The sequence below is a fragment of the Pocillopora verrucosa genome, chromosome 1 (genome assembly GCF_036669915.1).
Source record: "Pocillopora verrucosa isolate sample1 chromosome 1, ASM3666991v2, whole genome shotgun sequence".
In the NCBI taxonomy this organism is placed as follows: Eukaryota; Metazoa; Cnidaria; class Anthozoa; order Scleractinia; family Pocilloporidae; genus Pocillopora; species Pocillopora verrucosa.
This window is the reverse complement of record NC_089312.1, coordinates 3,656,198-3,682,173: the sequence shown is the minus strand read 5'-3', so window position 1 is coordinate 3,682,173 and position 25,976 is coordinate 3,656,198. Positions and strand designations below refer to the sequence as shown.

Genomic DNA, 25,976 nt, shown 5'->3' with positions numbered 1-25,976 from the left:
AAGTCCCTAAGCTTTATACCGCCTCGCAAGGTGAGCGGCTAAAGTCTCTGATGACGCGCGCTATCCAGTTTAGTACTAATTAATTCTTATAAACGAAAACTCGCAGTGACTTCCGCAGTAGTGGTGTTAGTCCATGCAAAAACAAACGCAGAAGTTTTGAAGGTAGGCGATAAATTTGCTCGCGACTTATTTTTTAGACGTCTCTATCATCAACGACTCTGTGCTGTATCGGGTTTTTTTATTTCGTCATACAAATTTTGCTTTGTTTAGAGATACGTCAGGGTTTTCGTTTTTAAATTCGTCATTGCCGAACGAAGCTTCAAGATCCAATAATTCAGATGTCTTTCGCTAATTTTCACAATAGCTCGTAACTGATGCCAATGACCCTTCGTTTTCAATCGTGCATAGCTGTGAATTTTTTTTTCTGGATATTTCACGAGTAAAGGAAGAAATTAAGCTCTTTCCGACAGCCTTGTGCAACAAACTTCCGAAACACTGATTAATTTGACAGTATTCTCCTATTGCTTTTAATTTATTTAGTAGAATTTTTGATTTTTTCCGAAAGCCTTTTGCAAAAAAGCTCCGAAACACCGGCTAATTTCACTGTTTTCTCTTATTGCTTTTAATTTAACAAGTAGAATTCTTAATTTTACAACTTTGATTTTTCCAGATATCCTTACCCAAAGTGGTATTATTTCAACTTTGAAATACACTTCTTTTCCCGAAAGTTATATCAAAATTCCCTTAATTCCTCAGATATAATTTGTATTTATTTGTCCCAAAAATAGCTATAAAACTAGTTGAAACATATATTTTTCTTTTGTATAACTTTTTCATTTCCTAACTTACTTGACATAATATAGCAGTGATACGAAAATTTTATAAAATTTAGATGATAAAGAAAAAATATCAAACCAAAGTCAATTGAAAACAATATGATTAAAAAAAAAGATGTACTATTTCATTTTTTGTATGACTTAAAAAGACGTATTTTAGCATGAAAATATTTTTGTGAAAAATACTTCCCGCATTCAATCAGTGAACTTGAATTTTAATGGAGAATATTAATTTCCAACGGGAAATGATTAAAAGTAGCCAGGAATCCAATTATGGCATTTTAAGAGATTGGATACGATAAAACTGAGTGAATTTGTTTTAGCTTTTAGCCAAGATAACTGCTTTTTATCCGCTCAAGATCTTTTATCTTAAAAAATTGATGTTATCCTTTGTTTTTTTGACAAAATGAGGATTCATGAAATACCTCATCAGCATTAAAGAACGAGCGCCACATTTTTCTTTAGCGAAGTCCGTAGCCTAACAACAAATAAATACAAATGTAAAATACTTTATTTTCATTTATAGTTTAAATAGACAAAAAAAAGGACTTTCTTTTTTTTCCTTCAGATATAGATAAATATGTAAATGTGGAAACTGATATCCCTGGAAGCACTGTGCGGTAGTATATATTATAAAAATTGGCCTCCGCAAAGAGTTTCGAAACTGACGTTTCGAGCGTTGACCTTTCGTGATATATACCTACGTTCTCCTTCCCTTATGGCTGAGGAGCGATCGCTTTTAATATTTCGCCAGGAACAGTTAGTTACTCGAATAAGGACGTAACTAAGCGAGGGGGAGGGTTCACGTAGAGATGTGGCGCCCCTCCACGTGCCAACAAGACGCTATTGCAAGCTTCGTTCTCCACTCCTCTCTCCGTAACCCCCCTCTGGAAAAACCTTCTCACGCCTCTGAGAAATGTAGTAATTGAACAGACTTAGTTTTTCTGTCACTGAAGAGCAGAATATTCAAATGTCGGTTAATTTCCTTATTTCTGAATTTACTTTTCACTCATCTTTCAACAAAGCACTAAGTCGAAGATGACCCATGGTCGGAAATTGTAAATATGATCATTGCGTCGTGTTCCGCTCATCTCATTTAGGTATTTCATATCTTTTATCTTTCTATTTTTTATTTATTTATCCAAATTGTAAAACAAGACAAGTATATGAAGCAAAATGGTAATTCTCTTTCAGCTTTTTGATCAAAAATTTACTGTCTTGTTTTTCTTCGTTCGCTAAGAGGGATATAATGCAAAATTCGGTTGAAATGTTTTTGTCGCAAATTGTCAAAATCCATTTTCGCTTTAACTAAAGCTTTTTCACTTTGTTGGCAGCAGGTGATATGGTCATTCACACATAAAAAATTTTTGTCACTGATCATCCCAGCTGTTATGTCTGCGGTTTTTCTCTTCCGTCAAAATTTACAAATCAAACAAACCCTTAATCAGGATTCGACGGGTGGGATGATAGAGAACGTATTTAGGAAAAAAAATGCTAAACGTGTTGACTTATTGATGTTTGAAATGTTTTGTTGCATCCATACTCCGACAGACAGTAAACTGATTTGCCCAACATGATTTACAACAAAAAAAATTTAGACCAGATAGAAAATGGCCGTAACCTCTAAGAAGGAAATCTTGCAACTAGAATGTCGCCTGCCTTCGATTCCGTGAGGTTTTTTAGTATACTTAAAATGCTCTTTTAGCATTTTAGGTTTTGTTTTCAATTTAAACCGACGCTCTGTTGATACCTTTCATAAACAACGCAATTAATGTCTTTTTGTTCGACTCCAGGAGTAATTTGGCTGATTGTTAACACTGCTTCCCTTGTAATCGAAAATAGGTTATGGAAGCCCACGTATGGAGCAAAAAAAAAAAAATTCATGTTACCCGGCGTTTGTGCATATTTGTTTGGGAAAATTGCGTTTGAGTTTAATTGATTTCCTGTGTCATGAAATCGTGACGACTTGTCAATTATTACAAGATATGAGTTTTAAATGAAAATTGATGAACAAAAATTTTAGGTATCAAAATTCAGGGAGCGAATTTTATATCATGAAAAAGGACCGCGAAAGAAATTGTCTTGAAACCCTGAAATTTAATCACGTAATGTAGCTTTTTATTCATATCAAGCGACTCTTAAATCAATCTGTACTTGTTTCGAGACCTATTTATACGTTTAACAGCTCAATTTCTAATTATAAGTACCAAGCTTTTAATACAAACATCTATAAATATTTTATTACAATAGTTGGTACATAATACGAAGTTTTTAACTCAAGTACAGGTAGGGCTTTGTTACCTGTAGAGGGATAAATGTCGCACTGCACGGAACAAGCTGGTTTGAAACCCACGAGATAAACTGTTGGCTTATAGTATTGACCGGGTAAACTTTAAGTTTCATGTGTTGACCAAATTAGCATTGCGTTCCACGACTTCGATGTAAGGTAATTATGACAAACGTTGATGATACTCCACTGAGTATATACCAAGCTCTCGTCGTAAAAATCTTCCATAATGCATGGGCAAATTGGTCTCGCTTTTTCTAACCAGAGTGAATTTTTATGCGCTCCTTTAAATGCATGTATGTGTTTGAAAGTAATTGAAAAACTCACCGATGAGTCAAAGGGTACGATGAGGTCAAACCCTGGACACGAAACTTTGCGACGAGGATTTGATCACATCTTTCAGACAACTGTTTAGAAGAGTATTGCATTAACTTTTCGGCACACCTCAGTTAAATCTACCTTCGTGTAAAGAAGGTACTTGCGCTTTAAAAAGAGGTTTCGTAGCTTTAAAAGGCATAAAAAATTTTCCTCTCTGTTGGATAAAAGCAATTTTATTTCCTAAAACTGCTCAGGATAATGCACACTGGCTAAGATGCTGCACCACTTCATTGCATTGTTTGCTGTGGCCATACTTTCTTCACGTGAAGGGATTTCCACTCCTCATCCTGGTAACGTTGTTTCCATTCTTTTTATTGTACCTTAAAGTTGACTCAACATTTCGACAGAGGTAGAAGCCAGCTGCTTTTCACAGGACACGTCACACGATCTAAACTACTTAAGCTTGCCAAAATTGCTGGAACCGGGGAATATTATAGTAGTGCTTGAACATTATTAACGAAAGCAGGGTGGTATTTCTTCTCAGTAGAGAAAATGCCGTAATTTGCTTGAAGGTGCTGCGCCAGTCAAATAAAAATTCATTTTCCTTGGAAATAAAAACTATGGTTTTAGAGAAACGGTTAGATATGGTTTCGAAATTTTTAAGGAAAAAGAAATTATTTTAAATTGGTAATAGAGAACTAAGACACTTGATCTTTTTTGATCCTAAATACTAGCAGTATAAAAGACATTTGTCGGACATGAATCTAAAATAGTCTAGCTTGCCATAGAGTATTCTTAAGCTTAGTTAAAAAAACATGGAAAGGGGTGCGTTTCGTCGTAGGGGAATCAGAAATGCCTTTTTTTCCCTTTACTATTCCTCGGTTTGGTCACTAACATCCAAGCTTTCATGAGACGAGAACCAAAAAGATCGATGTTAAGTTGTTTTTTTTTCTGTCCTGTTCTATAGCAATCGAGTGCACAAACCACACAGTTTTAAACGAGGCAAGCAGATCTAGGTTTTTTACCAACTACGTTCACGCCAGCGATACCTTACTAACGGGCTGGTTTACATACAATGGCTCAGCCGGTACGCGCATGGCTACAACCTGCGTTCCCACTGATCACTGCGGTACGCTCGTTCCTGGATGGCTGGCGGGTAACCATCCAAGTGTAGACGAAGGTTTAGTAGTACGATCAGTATGTCTCTCCAAGTCGCAAGTTTGTTGCATGACGTCTGTGAGTGTACTTGTGAGGAACTGCAGCGGCTTCTTTGTTTACAAACTGGACGTGAATGCAAGTTTAAGCTTTACTTTTCGAGTGTGTGGAGCTGGTATTGAAGGTAATGTAATATTCTCCGACCTCCATTTGTAGAGGAAAACCCTCAGAGATTGCAATGTGAATGCCTCCTCCATCGTCTACCATCCACTTGCAAATCATAACCACGATATTACAGACACTTAGTTTTTGCCTTTTTATTCAAATAAAAGTTATTGGCAGTTGTTTGAGATGTAAAATGAATTCTTTATCGAGAGGAGGAGGTTTCATCCATTTTGCGTCCCTCAGGGGAGGCATGGGTGTTAGTTAACTTGATATCCCACCTTTTAACCTGAAGGTTTGCTGATACTGACTTCAATTCATAAAATCTGGACAAATTTTCTCAGAGAGCCTTTTTTTTATTTCAGGATCATTGCCGCCGAAGCAAGTAGCAATCAAGAATAAGTTAGGTAATATAAGAAAGGCAGTTTAAAGTCTTTAAAAATGATAATGAATTGATTGATTGTTTAACTCTGAGTGAAAGTTCAACTTGAACACAGACACTAGTATTCTATTTGATAACTGCAGCCTTTTCCACGCCTCCTCTTCAACAAAATTTTGTAAGACAGATTAGAAGCATTCCCAAATTCTACGCCATCGTTACAAACTTTAATGCTTTCATGGATGTCAAGATGAACATGCGATATGGAAAAGAGTTACCCTTTTAAAGAGTTATCCGCCTTAACTTTATAAAGTTATTTCAGATCTAATCTCATTTACGATGATTGTTTACTTCGTTAAACCAAGCAACACGAGGTTCAGTCTTTAAACAGAGACGTGTTAGCAAAAATTGTGCCGAAACTTTTGAAGCTTGGTCATTGTAATTAAAAGAATGATCGACTCTACGTTTCAACTAAACAAAAGAATTTCATACCGTCCATTTTTATTGTTTGTTTTGATAGCCGTTTGTTTGTTTGTTTGTTTCATTGTTATTAGGCGATGAATGCACCGACTACAACACACTCAGCGCACGTGATAGAGCCGCGGACTATTTCAGTTACAACACTTTGAAGTGTGACGCCTACCTACCCAGTGGCTGGTACAGGCTGACTGGCCGCGCAGGGACTGTTATGCCGACACATTGCGTGCCCAGAATGCATTGTGGTACTCTGTCACCTGGTTGGTTGAATGGCAAACATCCAACTGTGGAGGAGGGTGTGGTGCAGCGTATGGTTTGTTTTACAAAGGATACCAATTGTTGTCACTGGTATAGTTTGGTGTTAGTGAAAAACTGCAGTGGTTTTATGTTGTACAAATTTGGACCCTTTCCTACAGGTGTAGACTCCTGCAGCTTGCGATACTGTGGAGGTGGAGAAGCCGGAGAAGCTGGTAAGTGACACATAAACCAGTTATGAACTGATCATTATTTATCGGCCGGGGGGGGGGGGAAGAAGTACGATGAATTTGGTTGTGATCCCCCCTAAGGCTCTATAATATTGTTATGGTCCCCCTTTCATTGGAAGTTGATTGGCAATCAATTTTGTTTGGTACCTCCCTCTTTATAATATATAGGGGTCGACTGATTTCCCTTTAACTCCCCCTAAACGCCATGTGTTCCTGCCGCCGCCCCCCGCCCCCCGCCCCCCAAATCCTCCTTATCTCGTCCTCCCAGATGATAAATCATGGATTTTTCCTGTAAAAGAAACAACCGAATAGATAAAACTGCGGAAACCAGATTCTACATGGCTGAATACTTCCATTTCATCGTTGTTAGAAGACTTTGATCTCAATAAAATGAGGTAGTTTTAGTTTTGAAGCCATTAGTAGCTACAAATGGCATAACCGTGAGTAGTGTGCAAAGAAAGGCCGACCCAAGACCCGAGACTGCCTACATCAAGAATTTTATGCGTGGTAATCTACTTGGTCGCCCATTTTTCTGAATTTCTATTAGGTTGCAGAGACAAAGAAGGAAACAGTTATGACGTATGGCAGAGTTGGAACCCAAATCCTTTGTTCAAATGTACATGTACACCCAATCTAAAAGTCGAGTGCCAAAAAACTGAAAGTGGATGCTGGGATTCCCATGGAAACGCTTTTGTGGATGGACATGAGTGGCTTAGCAACAACATGACTAAGTGTACCTGTAGCAATGGAATGATAACCTGTACCAAGCTCTCTCGGCCAGCCTGCACCGATGAGAAAGGCATGGTGCGGGAACATGGTACCCACTGGTTTTCCGGAGTCTGTTTCAATTGCTCATGCGTGGATGGTTTGATCAGTTGTGAAAAGTATCGCGTGACTATCAAGTATGGGTTATTCCAAGTTGAGACAGTTGGAAGATGTATGCCGTGTCATCAGCCAAGTGACGATATTTTACCAACAGGAGATGGGACAGTCGCTGCTTGCCAGGGTGGGTGTCAATAATAAATGAGGTGTCGTTGTTTAATTCTTTGCAATGATGAAATATGATTGTTTGCTATTTATCATGAAATTACTCTCGATCTGAATCACAGGTTTATATTGATTTTTCTCTATCGCAACCCCCCCTCCCTCGTAACATAAAACAAAATCGCACCCACCTCAATCAGTTGAAGGATGTGGAGCGAAATCGCAGAGATGGTAAGAGGCGAACATGTAATAGTGAGAAATCATCAGTTATCGAATCAAATATCGAAAATGACTACTTTCCGGCCAAGTTGAGCCAAGTGTTTTTTCACACTTACCTCCCCTACCATTAGAGAGAGCGACTCGTTTTGATCAACCAACGAATAACATTTACACATTGCAATTTTCCATGTTAAAAGCTTCTCTTTCCAGTTTTCTTTCAGCTCAAGGCTCTAAGTGAGGTATTTGGTTGTTCCAGTGGGGACTTCGTAAGGAAAGAACACGTGTGTAATGGAGTCGTCGAGTGTCCGGATGCTTCTGATGAGGCGCAGTGCCAGAATGGTGAGTTAATGAATTCGGCTTTTTCAAGTAACTGAGTTTTCACTAATCTAACCACACCCCATATCACTCCTCCCTACCTCCCCATTTCCCCCTTTCCTCTTTCCCTCCTTCCCTCCTTCCCCATCGCTCAAACGAAAAAGAGAGGAATAAAAACCATCGGAGACAAACTTAATTAAAAATAAATACTGATGATTCTGTTCCATGTTGATGTTTCAGTTATTTGTCGCGATGAGGAAGGGCAGATTCTAATTCTAAAAGATGTTTGGAATGTAAGTTTTCATACTTATGGCAAACCTTGTAAAAATTCCATCCTTAGAATAACTAAAGCATTACACTGATTTATCATTTGGAAAGCTTAGCGTTTATTTTTTTTGGAATGTCAGCTCGAATAACATATGAAGAATTCATTGTTAACATCACTCCAGGTGTCCGAATGTCTCAGCTGCGAGTGTATAGAGGGTCGTCTAAAATGCCAGAGGACACTTCAAGTCAACTTCCCTGGCAAACTCTTTGCATACGTACCTTTTACTGAGTCCTGTGAACAACCAGGGTGTAACGCTGTGGAGTTTATTAAAGCCAGGAGAGAATCTTGTGAAGGTACACGTAAGGTTAAAGAGTTAAACTTAATTTAAGCCGAGCTACCTTAGAGATCACTTTAACCAAATTAGCATACACCATCAGGATTCGTTTAATAGATCTATACTTATCAAAAAGGCTGCTAAATGTTGACCGGGGCGGAAATTGAAATCACCGCGAAAACCATCCACGACTATTAGGAAACCTTAGGAACTAGTCATTATTCATCAGCCAGAGGGAAGGGTGGGAGGTTTTAGTTGGGTAGCAATAAAATTTGAAGGATTCCCCTCTAAGGCTCTGAAATACTCCGAGATAAAAATTAATGAGGACTGATCCAAACATATATTTATTTCAAAACGTGTGGTATCAGCCAGGAAATTCAAATCGAAATTAAACAATTTACAATTTACAATTTACCGTATTCTACCACTCTTTATAATTTAGCTCAACCCCGTTACCTCTGACATTGTCATTTTTTCATATCCATATGATAAATATTTCTTTACTCAGCAATTGAAACCGTCGAAGGTGGCCACATTTTGTCACGAGGAGACAACTGGGACTACCAAGGGTGTCAATTCCTCTTTGTTGGACACAAGCAGACCACAGGATGCCCACAAATGTCTCTATCAACCTGTTACATCTACAATGGAGCAGTCTGTTGTCCTGAGAAATGCCCAGGTAAAATATCGTAGATGTTGAACTGATATGCATGGCCAATTGCGAATGAGAACAACGGTTCCGTTTGGAAAGAAAACGATGTTAAGCACTTTTCATATTGAGAAGGTCATTAATGATAATAAGGAGTTATTTACAAGGCATTTGCTTTGTAATTACCTCATTTTTAAACCTAAGCGAACTTAATGGACCATTACAATAACAACAACAACAACAATAATAATAATAATAGAACATTCCACAAGGTGGCTTGTCCTCTCCACTGTTTCCAGGTCGAATTGGAATCAGGAATGTCAGTTTTTGTCGAGGGAGAAAAACCGGAAGACTTGGAGAAAACCCTTGGAACAAGGACGGGAATCGAACCCGAGCCACAGTGGTCGGAGGCGAGCGCTCTCACCTCTGCACTATTCCCACTCCCCGCTCTCTCTTCTTTAATCCAAATGAATTAACAACAATTTTATGATCTTTTTGGAACGATTATCTGCCAGTTTTCGGAAAACGAAAACCAAAATTATGACAACAGCCAATTGGAATCAAGGTGAACATCAGCATTAGCCAATGAGAATGCAAAGAAATAATTGACAAGATGCTATAAGCGTCGTGTGATTGATACGAGTGATTGACTGTTTTGTATTTGATTTGTACATGCGGTGTGCGAGTTTTCCAGACCTATCACAAAGCGTTTAGTGTATTTAAGCAAAACCATAGCAATTACGAATTTGCATTCAGCATTTAATTGAAAAATTGCTCTCAATTTCACACTGAAGGCGCGTTTTGTAATTCATAGCACTTCCACAACTTGCAAGTCAGGTGCGCTGGGGTATGAAGATGTGTGCTGGAGGACTTCAGTTGATAGCCAGTGATGATCAGTGTGACATTATCGACCCGAGTTGCCTGCCGGGAAACGGCTCCTGTAAAACGGGTAAGTTTGATCGATTAGAGCGACTTCTAAGAGGGTTCGATATGGCTGGTCCATCTTTAAAAAAATCTAGTCCTCATTTTCAAGCTGTTTTAATCTTCTCCATTCTCAGCAGACGTTCTTTATTTTAGGTTATTACTACTTTCTTTGTTGTTCGACTACCCTAGCAAGCGGTAGTTATATAAAAGTTATTTTACATATAATTTGAGGTTGGTCTTTATGACGTTTGAGATCAATAAAAATACCGAGACAAAGGTCATTGACATCGTTGGATGCAGATTAAAAAAGGCAAGATATATCGCCGAACAACTGCCGTTTTGACATTCAAATTTATCTTCCACTAGTTTGTATCGAAGTGACTTAGGCTGTATCGAAACGACTTAGTTTCTAGGTTTTTTAATCGTCTTTGTCTATGTTTTGAATCCATCACTACCGAATCGAATTTTATCGAAAATACCGGACTCCTTCTCTTTTATAACCTAGTCACATTCCCTTATCGAGAATGGACGTGTAACAAAAAGTTTGTGAGCTCTCTCGGAGAAAATGTCCTAATTATTAAACAAAAAAGTTTGTGCGACTTTGTAGTAAAACCAATGCAAAGACGTCAGCGACAGTTAAGAGAGAATAAGTTAATGAGACTGTATCCCTCTGTAGGCCCTATTTCAAACGTTATCACTCTCAAGCTATTTCTAGACTTAGGTATCTGGTCTTCCGAGACCAATGTACATTCACTTAGTGTATTGCTTGACGTCTCAATGAAGAACGCATAGAAGCCGTGCGGGATCTTGGGATGTGCACCTGAGCAGAATTAGCGACATTGAATTCACTATTTTTAGATCCGCCTGGATCTCCAAGATAAGAGTACCAAAAAATAGCCTTAGGGGAAGTACAGTAAGATTAAACACCATATAAGGAGAGGGGGGAAAGGTTTCTTCTCTAAACTCACTCATTTCCTGTCAAAGCAGATTTTTTCAGTCCCTATCTGCTGACGATTTTTTTCTCAGATGACTTGTGTCAGGAAGAGGATGCAAATACATATATCAATGGAAGTACCTGGTCTCGTGGTGACTGCATCGACTGTTACTGTCACAATGGCTTTATCTCGTGTTCAACAACACTGTCAGCCATTATATCCAATGCCGAAAACACTGAACGCTGTAGTCAACCGGATTGTAACGTAGCGGCGTTTTTGAAAGCAAAGAGAGGAATCTGTAAAGGCAAGTGATTGTGAAGGGAAAGCCAAATACCTGCGTAAAAATGGAGAATAATGATTTTCCAAAGAGGTCTCATCCTGTAATCACAAGAGCTGCAATTAATTCTAGCTAATTTTCTCTGTGAATTATCACGTATTTTGTACCTAAAAGCTTGTTTACCACCACAATTCATAAGAAAATTACCACACTAAATTTAAGTTACCCGTTCCCATATAAACGACTTTTCTGCATTACTTTAGCTTGCATTTGGAGGAACCAAACCCATCCGGAAGGCTACCGCTGGACAGAGAATGGAGTTGACTTCTTTTGCAGCTCAGAAAAGCAGAGAGTGAGGCCTGGATGTTACTTGAAAGCTGGTCACGTGCAATGTACAGGGGCTTTTACAGGTTTGTTCCATGTGCCATTAACTATCGAGACATCCATCGTGTCATAGGGACTCTAAGGGACATACAATTTTTTTTTGCCCTGAAAAACTTGCTCCTTCAAGCTACTTTTTTTTTTAACATTCCCGCTCAGATTTGTGGACGTCCAAAAATAATTATTCTGCTTGCATTATACTTTTCCGATATATTTTAGGCTGTTTGTGTTTCTACACTTTTTTCAGGAATGCGAAACTTATCACTCATATCTGATGAAAGACTGTACCTCTGTAAGAGCGGAGATGAAATAAGATCACTTAACGACAGATGTGATCAGAAAGCAGACTGCAGGGACAAGTCTGACGAGAGAGATTGCGTTCAGTGTAAGTGCAAATGGAAATGACTAAGACCTGGGAACTAGTCATCATTTTTAGTCTGGGGGAAGGGGTTCGGAGGATAATGGAGGATCGTATGGTCTTCTGGGGGAACGGACGGGAAGATCAGTTGCCACCAATAGAATATTACAAATAAAAAGGGGAATTGTAGTAAAATTGACTACCAATGAACTGCTGATGGGAGGGGATCACAAGAATATTAAAGAGCCTTCTGGGGGATCTGGTAAGTTTTACCGTGACACTACAAAATCTTCATAGCCCTCCCCCCTCCCCCCTCCCCCCTCCCCCCTACCCGCTACCCCCTTCCCCTACTATAGGTGATGAATAACGGCTAGAGTTTTGAGAGTTCCGGAGGCTGTCACCGGAATTTGAACCGTATTATCCCGTAACGAGCAAAAAATTTTCTTCAAAATGATGAAGACCACGAAATACTAGTTTTGCAAGACAGAAAGCATAAAAATGAGGAGGATGAAGCGAAAAGAAACGACGAAGGTTGAGGATGGAAATGATTGACAATAGATTGATAATGACAATACATTGCTAATAATGGACTTGAAAAACCTTCAACTGATGTCGAGCGCGCCTTTTTTTTTTAGGGACTAGTCATCATTGATCACCCTGATGGGTGGGGCGGGGAGAGGGGAGATGGTAGTGTCGGATGATTTTTGTTGTGTTACGATAAAGTTGGAAAACCCCTCCCCCCCGAATCCTTCAAGCCTCCTACTTTCCAGGCGAAAAATAATGACTGGTGTGTGATCTTCCTCGTATAACGGTGTTGACTAACATCCTAGTCTGCACTTTGAAGATGTTGATTACAGAAGGAAAAAAAAAAGCACACATGCCTTTTCAAGAATATTTTTTTTGAAAGCTGTTTTGAAGGGGAATTTTTAAATAATTATTTCAGATTTTTGTCCATTTTACACGAAGTTCAATATGTACTGGGAAAGAACTGCCCTGAATGGCACTATTGTGAGGAACTGTTCAGAGGTGGATCCAGAATTAGGAGGTAGGAAAAATGTTTTGATACGCTTCGTTGAAAAAAAATGTTATTTTGTGATAGATACTCAAAAAAAAATTCAATTCCCAAGATCTGATTGTTAATTTTCTCTTTATGCTTCCTCGTGGTACCTTGTGAATAAGCTACAAGAATTTGGTGTGAGATGAAGGCAACATCTCCTATCTGTTAAGTTTGAGTGTTCTCATTTCCAGTTTTCAGGGTAGTATATATATTACAAGGAGAAGTTACATCTTAGTCACTTCTGGGATTAAAAAGGTTAAAAGGAAACGATATAACTCCTAGAAGTCAAACGAAGTGCCCAGTTGTGGGTGGAAAACAGGTTACTGTTTTAGTGCACTTCACATGAAATTTTTTTTCTCCGATCATGGAGTATGATCATTCGGGTGAGAAGAGCACGTCCTGAATTCGAAAAGTCAGTAACGTTGACTAAAGTTTCAACAAATTTATCGTACAAAGTAAGTTAATTAACTTTGACTATCATTCCGTTTATAGAAATTTCAGTCATGCACCTCGGCTAATAACAGTAAATTTCTGTTCTTTCCTCGCCAGGAGGATTACGTAAACCAATCAGTTGTTATTCCAAGGTTCAGACTGTGTTCAGTGCTTGTATTAATTTTTCTACAATATCCTTTCATTGTGTAAACCCGATACAAAATTCAATCAGATCTATGGAGCTTACTTCGTCAGGCATTCGCGTAAGCTTACAGCATTTGCTGCTGGTTGTAGTTGATATTCAGTTAGACTTCACCATCACCATCATTAGATTGTTGAATCACCATCATTAGATTGTTAAGATAGATTTAATATTGTTTGTACCTTAGCAACCTACTTTTTACTTATTTATTTCCATTTGGCCACAGGAAATTTCACGAACCGTTGTTCTTCACCGTATGGTGATATGACAAAGTGGAGTTTCGAAGAAAGCTGTTTTTGCGAAAAAAGATCTCTCCGTCAAGAATTCAGGCATAAAGTATGTAGTAGCTTGATTCCGATGTATTCTAATCCTTTTATAGGTTAATAGGTTGTATTCTAATCCGCGGTTGTTTGAAACGCGATACATGACTCAATTGGAATAGCAAATAAATAAATCAAGCTTTTGATTTATTTTCAAATTTTTTCGTTTTTGCATGTAGTAAGGGGGGACGGTAAGTTTCTAAAGAAATGATAAGGAATATAACAACTAAGATGATTTGGTTTTATTAATTGAGTTGCTTACATAAATCGGCCACCATCTAGAGTTTGTAGAATTTGTCATTCGCTCTGACGAAGGGTTAAAGCGTAAAACATCAGATTTAGAACTCTTTACAGTGGCCAAGAATCAAATGCCGTAATTGAAATAGTTTGTTTGATTCGCGTTCGCACGAACGAAGAAGTTAATATCGTCATCGTGTTTGTCTTAAAGTTCATTGGGTAAACAACTGAGTTTACTGGAACTAATATAAGGCTTCCCTCTATTCATTTTCAGCTATCCATAGTGAATCTAACAAACATTTTGGAACTAACAAGAGCATTTGTGAACAAGGCCACTACCTTTACAAACAAAGAACTGTTCTTTAATTATCTGAGCCTTTGGTGTAAAAGTGGAGCTCTCCTACTAAATCCAGTCAACCATTCCAACGATATGGTGGCGCTCAATTTTTCACAGGTACGAATTTTAGCCTTTAGGACCATATGACAGACTTTACATTCTTTGTCAGTTTGAAATTACATATGCGCTTTACTACTCTTTTAACAAAGGACATAGGAATTTTTTTAAAAAAAATTAAGGGTACTTTTTTTTTTAATAAATCAAATAAAGGTCTTCCTAGAGGCTTGATTTATCTGCATAAGTTATCGAAGAATTTAAGAAACCCCTTATGGACGGGTCGCGTTTAATCAACTCGGGGCGGGGGGTCGGAAGAGTCTGAGAGTTTACATTCTTTTCAGGGGGAACGGGGGGGGGGGGAATTAGTCGTCGCTAACAGAGTATATTAGGGAGGAGGGAGGACCATATAAGGTTGACTGCCGGTGAGAGAAATGGGTCATTAGCAATACTACAGAGCCTGGGAATCATATTGTGACAAATATTGTGAAAATCCTGTTTCCCCCCCCCCGGCGATAAATAATGACCGTTCCCTTACTGGATTTCAAAATGCAGATCCAGAGGGTAGCCTTTTTTAATGATTGTCTGGGGGTTCATTTTCAAACTGACCTTTCATAGCACTGCGAATTATGAGCTTTTCATATATATATTTTCTTTCCCCTAAGGCCATATTCCAAACAACTCAAACCGAAAACGTTTTCAAGCCTCACTCAGACTCCGTTTGTCCCAAAGAAGTGGTAAGCATGCATGAAACATACTATAGAAAAAGAAACGCAAAGCTAAAACATGCATGCGAATAAACAAGTAACATAATTGACAACCAGATTTTTGATTTGAAAGTAATATTCCATCTAAAGGCCTTATTCATAATTTTTGTAACAAAATTAACCAACTTTATCATATCTATAAGTCAGTCCGTGCGCCATGATTGGGTGATTTAACGGGTCGTGTCGTGTTTCACTGCACAGCCCTTTTAATTCAAAAGTTTGTTTAAATTGAAATCTTGGACCTCTACTTGAACTCAGAGATAGTATAGAAATCTTGGCTAACCTCGTTTTCTCGGTCTGCACTGCAAGTTACGAAACCTCTTTTTCTGCTCGGACTTATAGATAGGAGCAGAAAAAAACTGTCTGTAACTTATATTACTGACCTCGAACTCGGTTAGGATGATGAGGTAAGTGTGGCACACACCTTTAAAGGTGCTACGCCACATCACCGTTTTTTTAAAGGGCTTTTTACCGACGTAGACGAGCACCAAAGCTAGATGGCTTTAACCAATTCGAAAGCGAAAAGGAAAACTGGAAAGAAAACTGAATTAATCGGCAAAGACGAAAATTCACATGATGACAAATGTGATAATGATAATGAAGATAAACAAATCAATTTCCTTTGTTCCAGATTATGAGAATAAAAGCAGGACAAATATTAGTGGGAATGAATAATAAAATTGGAATAAGTAAATGGGAATTTAGCAATGGATATTCACTGGATGGCTCTTCTTGTCTATTCTTGTGAAATGTTGCTTTTTGTGAAGCGAGGAAAACTGGAGGAAAACCCTCAGAGCAAAGACGAGAACCGACCATGATTAACTCAACCCACATGTGAAGCCAGAATCGAACCCGGGCTATGATGGTGGGCGGGGAGTGCTCTCATCACTGCACCATCCCTGTTTCTTCAAACTGGAGTGGGAAAATTTCTACCTATTCAAAAAATTGTACCGAAACTTTGTCATGAACGTGGATTTCTATGGATGGCGAACATGTTTAAGTCACTAAATTGTTACCGTCTTTGTTGTTTTCGCAGACGTACTCGCAGCGCTGGTCATTAATACAAGATATCAAGGAGTTTGTTTGCGGAGCCTCAAATCTGACGCATACCTTCCGGTTTTGTTTCACTCTAAGATCGTTGAAATAGTAAGTAAAGCAAAGAAATTCTAGTTTAAACTAGACTGAAAATGCGCGAAGCAATGATCCTAGCAGGTGTACGGCAATTAAGAGAGACTGACTCAGAATCACCATTAAAACCAATCGTAACAAATCACTCGCGTTTTCCCGCGCTCCAGACAGCTTGAATTCTCATTGGCTCCCTGTAATATTTTCCTCTACCCTTTTTGGCTGTTAGTATCTAGTTTTTATTTTACGATACCCATGGAAATGCTGTTACGGTTTTGAGAACATTAATTGTAAAGAATGGACTCATTCCTTATTCATTTCTGTTTTTCATGGAATCTGTTCTCGCATACTTCTTTATATCCTATAGTGAAATTCCTCCTACATTCTCCGGAGATAGCAACAAAAGCCCAGATTCTCCTGGTGTAACTAACTTTTGGATGCGACCGGTTCTTAATCTGAGGATTGATCCAAACCAGCTGTACTCAGGAAGTGATACTGTCGGCTCCCTTTCACTTCCTCCGGGAAACATCACAAGCGAGGCAAGTAATAAACCAAAGTAAAAAGGCCCCCGTGAATTCTAAAGTACGAAGGAAACTGATCATGTCTGAAAAAAAATCCGTTTGAAGGAAATGACCTCAAGGTCAGATTTCAGTTGGGATCTTTTTGTTAATTCTCTCAATCCCAGGGGTATCGACCAAAAAGAAAGTTTTCACTTCAATATGCCCCTATTTTTGATAATCATAATATATGTACTGATAGGAATCATGGGATATCATTTGATCAGTTTCATACTCAATTCTAAAGCTTATCAAACCCACTCTAATTTTTCTCAAAATGATCTTTTTTTCGAGAGCACATCCATCCTATAAAGTGACATTTTAGGAGGAAAGCTTTGATTCAGAGAGCACCTCCTGTTTTTTCTCTCACTAGATGAATTTCAGTCGCGTCCTTGGTCCTCTTCAACGTTTCAACTGTGCTTGGATTGAATATGATGTAAGTCAAAGAACTTGAATTATAAATAGTAAAGAGTTAGATCGTTGGTGCTGAGGGGGGGGGAGGGATAGTATACGACTTTCATTCTTTTATGCAGCAAATTAGTGGCCAGTTGTCAATGTTTCAGAAACTTTCGTTGGTTAAATCAGTCAATTTTCTTTTTCAGGTAAATGGAACGTTAAAAATCACAGCCAAGGAAGTTAGAGATGAGGAAAAAGAGAGGAAAGCTATGGTTAAAACTCACCTGGATCTTGTTCTCAGCAGCATATCTACAGTGGTTGTTATAATTTGCTTAATACTGCTTTCCTGCCTAAGGTGCTCAGTCAGTTTGATACTCAGAAGTGTGATTAATGTTCCCATCAATTCGAAGTTTCAGCATCTCCCGGGTATCTTACTGGCATTTGAATGTCATCTGTGGCCGGGGAAGGGGAATTTGAACCCTGCTTGGGATGGGGTGGGGCATTTGAACGACAAGTATCAAGTCTTATTAACGTAACACACGTTTTTCAAAGGAGGAGTTTAAAGGTAAAGAGTCTGCTTTCGTGAGCTTTTTCGAGCGCAAGTTTGGCTCGGGGGAGGGGGATTTGAAGATGCTAATCTTCAAAAGTTCAAATTCCCGGGGGATATTGAAGCTTCGAATTGATCAATGCATAACACAGTGGTCGGACTGCCTGACTGACGACTTACTGGTGGACTGCCTTACTGGCGGACTGCCTTACTGGCGGACTGACTGTCCGGACTGACGATTGACGGGCTGAATGACTCAGCTATCAACTATCTAATTAACTAATTGACTGACCGGCTGGCTGGCCGTCTGACTGATTGACCAACTGTCGGACCTACCGACTGACTGACTGACCAACTGACTGACTGACTGATTGACTGACTGCCGTCTGACTGGCAGACCGGCTGACTGACTAACTTACCGACTAAAGGACTAACTTGTTCACTTACTGCCGTACGTACAAACGTGGACTGACCTCCGACTGATAGACCAGTATACGTAGTTAATATATATATATATATATATATATATATATATAGCTGACCAGCCGAACTTTAGTCTGCAACTGAATTACTAGCAAAAACATTAATTGAAGATGAAGTACCGACTATAAAGCTAACAGAGTGACCTCTTTTCTAACACAGGATAAGAAACTCCGAGAGAATATTTGTTCATAAAAACCTTTTAATATCCATATGCCTGGTTTACATCCTGATGATCTTCGACTCGTGTATTTTTACAAACAGGAAGCAGACACCGGTGAGTTTTACTGATCCTGATTCTTATGAAAAAATCCCGGTATAAGAAATGTACGTAATGGCACGAGTAGGGTCGAGAAGAGTCGCACAGCCCGGCGTATGGCCCCATGAGATGCGAGGATGAAATATGTAAGAAGAAAGGAAGAACGAGAAAGACGGCAGTCTTGCGCTTAAATGTGTATCGACTGGCAAGGTCAGGTCAGACGGGAAAATATTTGACTCTGCGGGTCATGCCGTGTGGACTAAGCGCAGCGAAGTCCGTAAGTTGTCAGCATGAGCCAAATATTTCCCGTCCAGCCCTCCCGCTCAGATAATAACACACTGTTTCCTTAATAGCTTGTAGCAAATCTTGCAGGAGCCCATACTCCTTGATTTATTTGAATTTTTTTCAGCTTGAAAAAACAGAGTAACATGGCTGTTTGATTTTAAACACCTAGACATTTCTTTCTTTTTTTTTTTCTTTATGATATCGTAGAAATTATGTTCAGCTATGGCTGTCCTCCAACATATTACACACACTGCTATTTTCACGTGGATGTTGGTTGAAGGAATTCATCTTTACATCAAGCTGGTGAAAGTGTTTTCAGTCCACAAGCTCTACATCACATACATTGTCATCGGGTGGGGTAAGGCTCTGTTTACAGCTTTTATCATCTCTCATATCTAGTACATGCACTATGATTGGTCAGCCCAACGGACCCGAGCGGTCCATCAATCACTGTACCGCCCTCTAAACTCAAAATTTTATTTGAATATAAATCTCCCTCCTCTTTTTAAACCCACAGTTTTAGTAACTATCTTACTAACCTCGTCTTCTCGGTCTGTCCCGTAAGTGATGGAACCCGTTTCATTTTTTTCGCTCCAATCTATAGCCCGTGCTTTTAGCGCTTGGGCCAAAAGTCCGAGCGGAAAAAACTCGGTTCGTAACTTACAGTAAAGACCGCGAGAACGAGGCTACTGAGAGGAATGTAACTTAGATGCTATACCTCAGTCCTACCTTATATAATGTAGTGTGTAGTGTTATCATGTCTTTTCTCTTTCTGTGGTGTTTGACGCGACATTAAGTGCGGTGTATCCACATATAGTAGTTCTGCAACATTACTGCTGTTAGACTTGACATTGGGATCATAACCGGAAGGAAACTTATGTTTACAATCAGATTAACCGATAACCGGGGGTACTTTGATCTGTGATTTCATAGTATACCGACCTCCTTTGACCACAGGTCTACCAGTTGTTACTGTGGGTCTAATAGCAGCCATCAGACCTGTGGCATATGATATGAGCAAGACATACTACAAGGACGTCATGTGTGGATCACTGAAACTTTCAGCGGAGATTATACGTGACAGGTTGGTATAACTCTACAACTTCCTCGATTAGGACCATTAACTCTTTCTTTTAATTGTCACACTTTTTCTTTTAAAAGGTCCATGTGTTTGATTTATAATGTTTTGAATGTCTGTTTCTTTACTTTTTGCGGATCGTAAAGGTTAGATTCACAAACTCTTCTATATCAATTTTTCTCTTACTGTTTTTCCTTTTCTTGCAACAAAACGGAAAGTTCCAAGTAAATAAGTTAAGTGCATCGATCTGCTTTCCTTTTTCCTTACTTAGTCATGTTGGAATATTGTAATCTTTTCAAGGTGCTGGCTTAATGACGGTGAATGGCTGTATAAAGGACCAATCTTGGCAATTCTCGTGGTAAGCTCAAATTTCTTTCCCAAATCAACTTTGAAGTCATTACTTGTGTGTCTTTCGAAAAGTCCAGCTTTTTTCTTCGACTATTGATTATTTATCGCCGGGGTGGGAGGAGGGGGGTGGAGAATTTTAGGGGATCTCATAACTTTCCGGGGTAACGGGGAGGACTAAGTCGTGGCCAACAGAAGAGGAATCATGAGAATATTACAGAGCCTGGGGGTCAGGAAAATTTATAATTACACAAACACAAAATCCTCCGGAACCCCCCCCCCCCTCCCCGGGTGATAAATAATGATCATGAAGACCTTTATGTAATCTTACATACTGTAATTTTTTAAGGTAAAACATTTTCAATTTTTCATTTCCAGGTCAATCTTGCGATATTTGCAATTCTACTGAGAGTGATATTCACCAAGATATCGGAAAAATATCAGACTGATAAGGTAGAGAAGACCAGGCAAGTTTCTTCTTTTGTTTTCTCGTTCCTGTTTGCTTTTTTTTTTTTTTTTTGGATTTCCTAACGGTCGAGTAAAAAAGTCAGATTTGTACTGTATGTGTGATTCTTTTAATTAATAAGCTCTTTTAACCAGATGCTATTAATCCTCTGTTCCCGTTCCCCCAGTGATCGATCCCTTAAATTTTTCTTTAATCTTACAGAAAAGGATTGAGGAGCATCGCAGCTCTACTGCCTCTGTTGGGTGTCACGTGGCTGCTGGGGTTTTTTATCCATTGGAGTGAAGTCCTTGCGTATTTGTTCATCATACTCAACTCGTCCCAGGTACCGTCACGGTGCCATGTGCTCTACAGTTGCTGCTATCGATCATGTTTGCCTCACTCGTGTTTCTTTTGATTCTTATAGGGTTTGGTGTTTTGTATCTTCCATGGTGTTTTGGATGACCAGGTATTTTCCAACTTAGCTTGTGCAGCTTTGGTGTAATTTTGATGCAGAATATCATATTCCATGTGGCGATCCTCTGAATTGATGGCTTATGCGGTAAAACCGCTGCACTCAGAATTTTAAGTGGAATCGTTTATTTTCTATGCTTGTTTATTGCAGTGTCTCTTTATTCGTTACAATAGGTAAGAGAGAGTTTGCTCAGATCCATTACAAGGACACGATTAGGAATGATGACCCTAATTGGGAGATCATCTATTGTATCAACAACTACTCAGTTGTCACCTGCAGGTATTAGGTATTATGAGTTCATTCCTGCTTTACACCGTCTTGTACCACGCAGAAGCATTTGTTGCCATATACGTTTATTTCGTAGAATGTGCGTCCTCACGAGACTGATCTAGCAGTGCAGTGCTGAAATAAGTTTTCCACGGGCGGGATTTTTCACTGAGCCTATCTTTCCTTCTCTCTTTTCTTTTCACTTTTTCCCCTTTTTCTCTATCCTTTCTTATTCCTTTCCTTTTCCCTCTTTCCCTCTCTCCTCCTTTCACTGACTGCCGTTTTTTTATCTCATTCGCACCTACCTAATTCCATATTTTTTTTTACACTTACATAGGGACCGGTCATTATTTATCGTCTGGGGGGTAGGGGTCTGGAGAATTTTGTTTGTGTCACGATAAAATATACCTGATCCTACATAGGTCTCTGTAATATTCTTAAGAGACCCACCCACCCCACCCCCGTCCTCATTAGCAATTAATTGGCAGTCAATTTTCTATAGCGTTCTTTATACTCTGTTGGTGACGACTGATATCCCCCTCCGTACCCCCTGAAAACCATATGTTCCCTCCAAAACCTCCCTACACCCCACCCCCCAAGCGGTGAATAATGACTGACCTTATAATTATCACATATTGTAATTATTTATAGACGTTTGATCTTTCATCTTTTCCAATTACTAAATTGGAAAGAATTTACATTAACAAGTCTTCCCCAACAAATGTATGTGGAATTTGGGCTTGGGTGCCGGTGGTGAAATTATGAATATCAGATCTATCAGCAATCATTTTATCAGTTCTTCTTTTCTATGTTCAACTTTCAGGTTCGATAAATGGCCGAGCGAACATAGGGCAACGCCCAGGGATTGCTGGAATAAAGCATCTAGATACTAAGCTTTAATGGTGTCTCTTGATAAAAAAAAAAAGTTCCTACAAGCTTCATTATAGCTTAGTCAGTCTTTTAACCTATTTGCAAGCCTTAATATGAAGCTACTGGCTGCAGTGAACAAAGACAAGTTTTTTTCCGTACTAATGCTGTTTAAGGAGGTCAGTTGTGTAGAGAGAACACGCCTCAGGCAAGCACACTAAATTTAGTCAGTGATACTTAAAGAATGTTTAAAAATGGCAAAGTGGGACATGAACTATTCCATAAGGAAATAAAAAACTTATCAGTAAAAGCTTATTGATGTAGGAAAATGAACAAGAATTATTGTAATTATTAGAATCTTTTAGCTACTAACAGAGTCCATCCACTGTAAATACAGTGTTAAATATTCCGTTCAAATGCTTCCATTAAAGATAAAGTTCACTTGAAAATTTTCAAGTTGGCTCTCTCACCACGCCATTGGGAAAGGTTACAGATTACCATGCATGAACAGCCAGTCTTTAGAGAGCCTTGGTGATTCATCCGAATTTGCAGTGTTTTCGCCGGTTAAATATTCGCGTATTTTGTGCTAACAAATTTGCCTTTGGTAGGATTATTCGAGAACTGTTGAAAGCAAACGATTTCAAGAACGAGACATGACTTTGCACCCCCCCTTCCGCTCTGCCGTCTCCGCCTACCTAATATATCCCCTTATCCGCTACTTCTCGGGAATTCAGCAGCATTACTGATTACAAAACCGCAGGGGACTTCGTCCAGGCGCGTCAGGGAAGTCTCGAACCGGTGATTGAGCGCTATTGTGCGCTGTCTTAGACACTTCTCCAGTTGTGTATAACCCGCAGAGGTTAGTGCACGAGGTAAATCATTTATGGCGGAGCTCGCAGCGTGCGCAGCGTAGTAATAGCAGTAACCTTAAAACCGAAAAAATTTGAACTTACGACCGTACGTACAAGGAGCTACTTTTAGCATGCACGGCCAACTGCGTTGCGGGGACCGTTGCGGGCACTATCTTAGCAATTACGTAATAGAAGGGTGAAGGAGAAGTTAATGCGCAGGCGCGAATGCGTGCGTAACTACCGGCAGATCACAATGAAGTGCGTATGCTCTAGTGCCGCGCCTTAGTGCAGCGTACTGCGGGCACACGGTTAGGCATTACACGAGGGTTTCACGTGGGCTAGGAGATGTGAACCGCGTGAGCAAATAATTTGCCACCCGCGTTTTGAGCGGGAAATCAAACTGGTGAGGTTGTAGTTTGAACAGTAATTCTCAGTATTTTAAAATTTTTTAATCTACTCGCCATGCAACGATACCGGCAGAGCTAAAAGCTTTGTCAAGCGGAGGAAATTGTTATAATTCAAGTTCGTGGAGAAAGGGTTTTGAGTGAAATAGACTGGAAAGAAGGAGACAACAAGCAAAGAAGGCAAAAGGTAAAAGGCGTAAAGCGAGTCGAGAAAAACGCACAAGAAAGTTAGAGAGGACGCTAAAATAGGCAGAATACGGCGTGAGGAACGCGGAAGAGAACAAGAAAGGCATAAGTAAAGAGGTGAATATCTAGCGAGAAGCCACGTGAGAATGAAATACGAAGAGATTCAGAAAACAAACTGAAAGGGGTCATCAACAAAGGGAAGCGAACCACAAAGGATCCGCGAAAGAAGAGGAGGTAAGCTAAGTCGTGTCTTATCTAGGTTTCCTCTTACGCTAAGGCCCAGAAAAATTCAAACCTTTTTTCTCCGTTCTTCGTTTAAAACCAGCCTCAGTTTATGATTCAAATCACGTTTCAGTAATACAATGACTTTTGCACTCATCGTTTTAAAACCGTCGCGCCGGTTCATCGCTCGAATAACATTTCAAAGTGTTCGTATTCTTTAAGATATATCTTGTCCTATCTTTTGGAATTTTTCATACAGTCGTGGTGTTACGGGAAATGAAGTTATCTTACGGATTATGTTTTGCCTAGAAGGTTTTTAAATGATAGCGAACGGCGTTAGCAAGTTTAAATCCTTCTCTCTTCAGTTAGCTGTCGCAGGGTTTACATTATTCATTTTAAAAAAATCGCGCTTTGTCGAAGATTTGTTGTTTCATCCAAAGAAAGAAGTAATAGCCTTTTCCAAAATTGAAATGTAATGAGGTAGAGTCACCGATGTTCATGTTTACATCAAGTCTGACGCGGTAATTTGATTTTGATAATATTGTCATGTGAGAACCCGTCAAACATCTGAGAATTAAATTACCGAGCACAAATGCGTGATGCAAACTACTCATGGATGAAATGATGATGATCCTACTGAGGGAGGAGTGAATTTCATTGTTTGGTCATGGTACTTTTCAGCGCTATCTTTTCATGCTTTCTACTCGATTCGTTCGAACTTCAAGAAATGGTTTGTCTCTCAAAACATGGAGCCTCTTTCTCTTCGCTCAACATCTCGAGGCGTACTTAATGCTCGGGTTATGATCAACATGCTAGCGATACGATAATTTTTTCCTAATGCTGGAAACTGAGGAATCAATCTTGCAAGACGCGTCCGAGCTGTGATCGTGTAATTAAACGGGGTCCTGGCAATTTGAGCACACAAGCACGCTGGTAAGCACATGGTTAGTGTAATTAATTGTTGTTTACAGTTTTCGAATTCAAGAGCAGTTTTTGAGAGTCCGTTTCTGGAACCTTCCTAGATATTTCTGTTAAATTCATTTGGGTACAATCTCGGAATTTCATCGGTAATTAAGAACGTTTAATTTAAGTTTTGTTGACACATTATCAGTTTACAATTCGTGAACTATTACTGTAACCCGCTTGGATATTTTCTTTTGAATTTACTGAGTCAGACTCTTGGAATTTCATCAGTAATTAAGAGCGATGAATCCGTATATGTAGCACAAGTGAAGCACATTTTAAACTTTCCATACGATTTTAGGAAACTATACTTAATTGACTCTCGATAAATTAACCTAGCATAATTTGTTGATTGTTTTATTATTTTGTAGCCCCAAAAGCCCGGCTTATGACTCTGGAAGTACTGAACTTGATTTATTTGATATACTAGGCACCCTTCAAGGAGGAGGGTTCGAATAAAACTGCTTTTTCGGCCGTATGTAGCACCCGGTCTACATATGTAGATAATTGATTAAAAAATTACTATTATAGCTGTATTAAAAAACATAGACATATAGGTAGTGTGCTTCTGCTTTATTTTATAGTAGGAGGTGTGTTTTTATGTGACATATATCCATTCTTTTAATTTCCTATTTAACCTGCCTAAAAATAATCAAACTTTATGTTTTAATTCAAGGGTGAGAAGATAAACTGACAGAAGTGTTGCAGAGCTCCTTTTTCAGACTGAATGCAGGTGAGAACATCAGTATATTAATTTTATAGCCCTGGGCCCAGTTGTTCAAAGGCCGATCAGTGCTAGCCTTGGGTTAAATTTTGATGCAGGTTTTTATATTTATTTTTTCCAAAGCCTTTTTAGAGAAAATTTTCCCTATTCTTTTTAGAACATTCAATGATCAAATTGCAAGGAAAAAGATTTGAACTGAATTTTCTTTTAAGCTTTCAGACCTGAAATAAAATTCCATGCTAACCCTGGGTTATCTCAATCCAGATTTGAACAACCCGGGCCTGGTTTTTTCACAAAGCCTTTTTCAAATCTCTGTGCGCTAGCTAATGATTAAAACCTCAGTGAAAAGATGTG

General features: G+C 39.1%; 1 protein-coding gene across 2 annotated transcripts in view; it reads left to right on the top strand.

Moving 5' to 3' along the window:
* Window positions 1-22,690, top strand: part of LOC131776430 (uncharacterized) — a 28,482-nt gene extending 5,792 nt beyond the window's left edge. The window contains exons 5-34 of one of the 2 annotated variants that reach the window (XM_066173844.1): window positions 3,696-3,791; window positions 4,409-4,780; window positions 5,124-5,165; window positions 5,692-6,084; window positions 6,647-7,105; window positions 7,513-7,641; window positions 7,858-7,910; window positions 8,067-8,238; window positions 8,728-8,898; window positions 9,683-9,817; window positions 10,819-11,031; window positions 11,268-11,414; window positions 11,633-11,770; window positions 12,687-12,788; window positions 13,661-13,770; window positions 14,266-14,445; window positions 15,048-15,119; window positions 16,186-16,295; window positions 16,642-16,813; window positions 17,205-17,267; window positions 17,434-17,582; window positions 18,417-18,531; window positions 19,006-19,156; window positions 19,756-19,882; window positions 20,177-20,234; window positions 20,600-20,688; window positions 20,889-21,009; window positions 21,091-21,132; window positions 21,312-21,417; window positions 22,229-22,690. In XM_066173844.1, coding sequence (XP_066029941.1) covers window positions 3,716-3,791; window positions 4,409-4,780; window positions 5,124-5,165; window positions 5,692-6,084; window positions 6,647-7,105; window positions 7,513-7,641; window positions 7,858-7,910; window positions 8,067-8,238; window positions 8,728-8,898; window positions 9,683-9,817; window positions 10,819-11,031; window positions 11,268-11,414; window positions 11,633-11,770; window positions 12,687-12,788; window positions 13,661-13,770; window positions 14,266-14,445; window positions 15,048-15,119; window positions 16,186-16,295; window positions 16,642-16,813; window positions 17,205-17,267; window positions 17,434-17,582; window positions 18,417-18,531; window positions 19,006-19,156; window positions 19,756-19,882; window positions 20,177-20,234; window positions 20,600-20,688; window positions 20,889-21,009; window positions 21,091-21,132; window positions 21,312-21,417; window positions 22,229-22,305 — 4,344 coding nt within the window. In that variant the 5' untranslated portion in view covers window positions 3,696-3,715 and the 3' untranslated portion in view covers window positions 22,306-22,690. Of the gene's footprint in view, window positions 1-3,695; window positions 3,792-4,408; window positions 4,781-5,123; window positions 5,166-5,691; window positions 6,085-6,646; window positions 7,106-7,512; window positions 7,642-7,857; window positions 7,911-8,066; window positions 8,239-8,727; window positions 8,899-9,682; window positions 9,818-10,818; window positions 11,032-11,267; window positions 11,415-11,632; window positions 11,771-12,686; window positions 12,789-13,660; window positions 13,771-14,265; window positions 14,446-15,047; window positions 15,120-16,185; window positions 16,296-16,641; window positions 16,814-17,204; window positions 17,268-17,433; window positions 17,583-18,416; window positions 18,532-19,005; window positions 19,157-19,755; window positions 19,883-20,176; window positions 20,235-20,599; window positions 20,689-20,888; window positions 21,010-21,090; window positions 21,133-21,311; window positions 21,425-22,228 lie in introns of both variants that reach the window. The other variant, XM_066173846.1, reaches the window with a different exon arrangement.
* The last annotated feature ends 3,286 nt before the right edge of the window (window positions 22,691-25,976 follow it).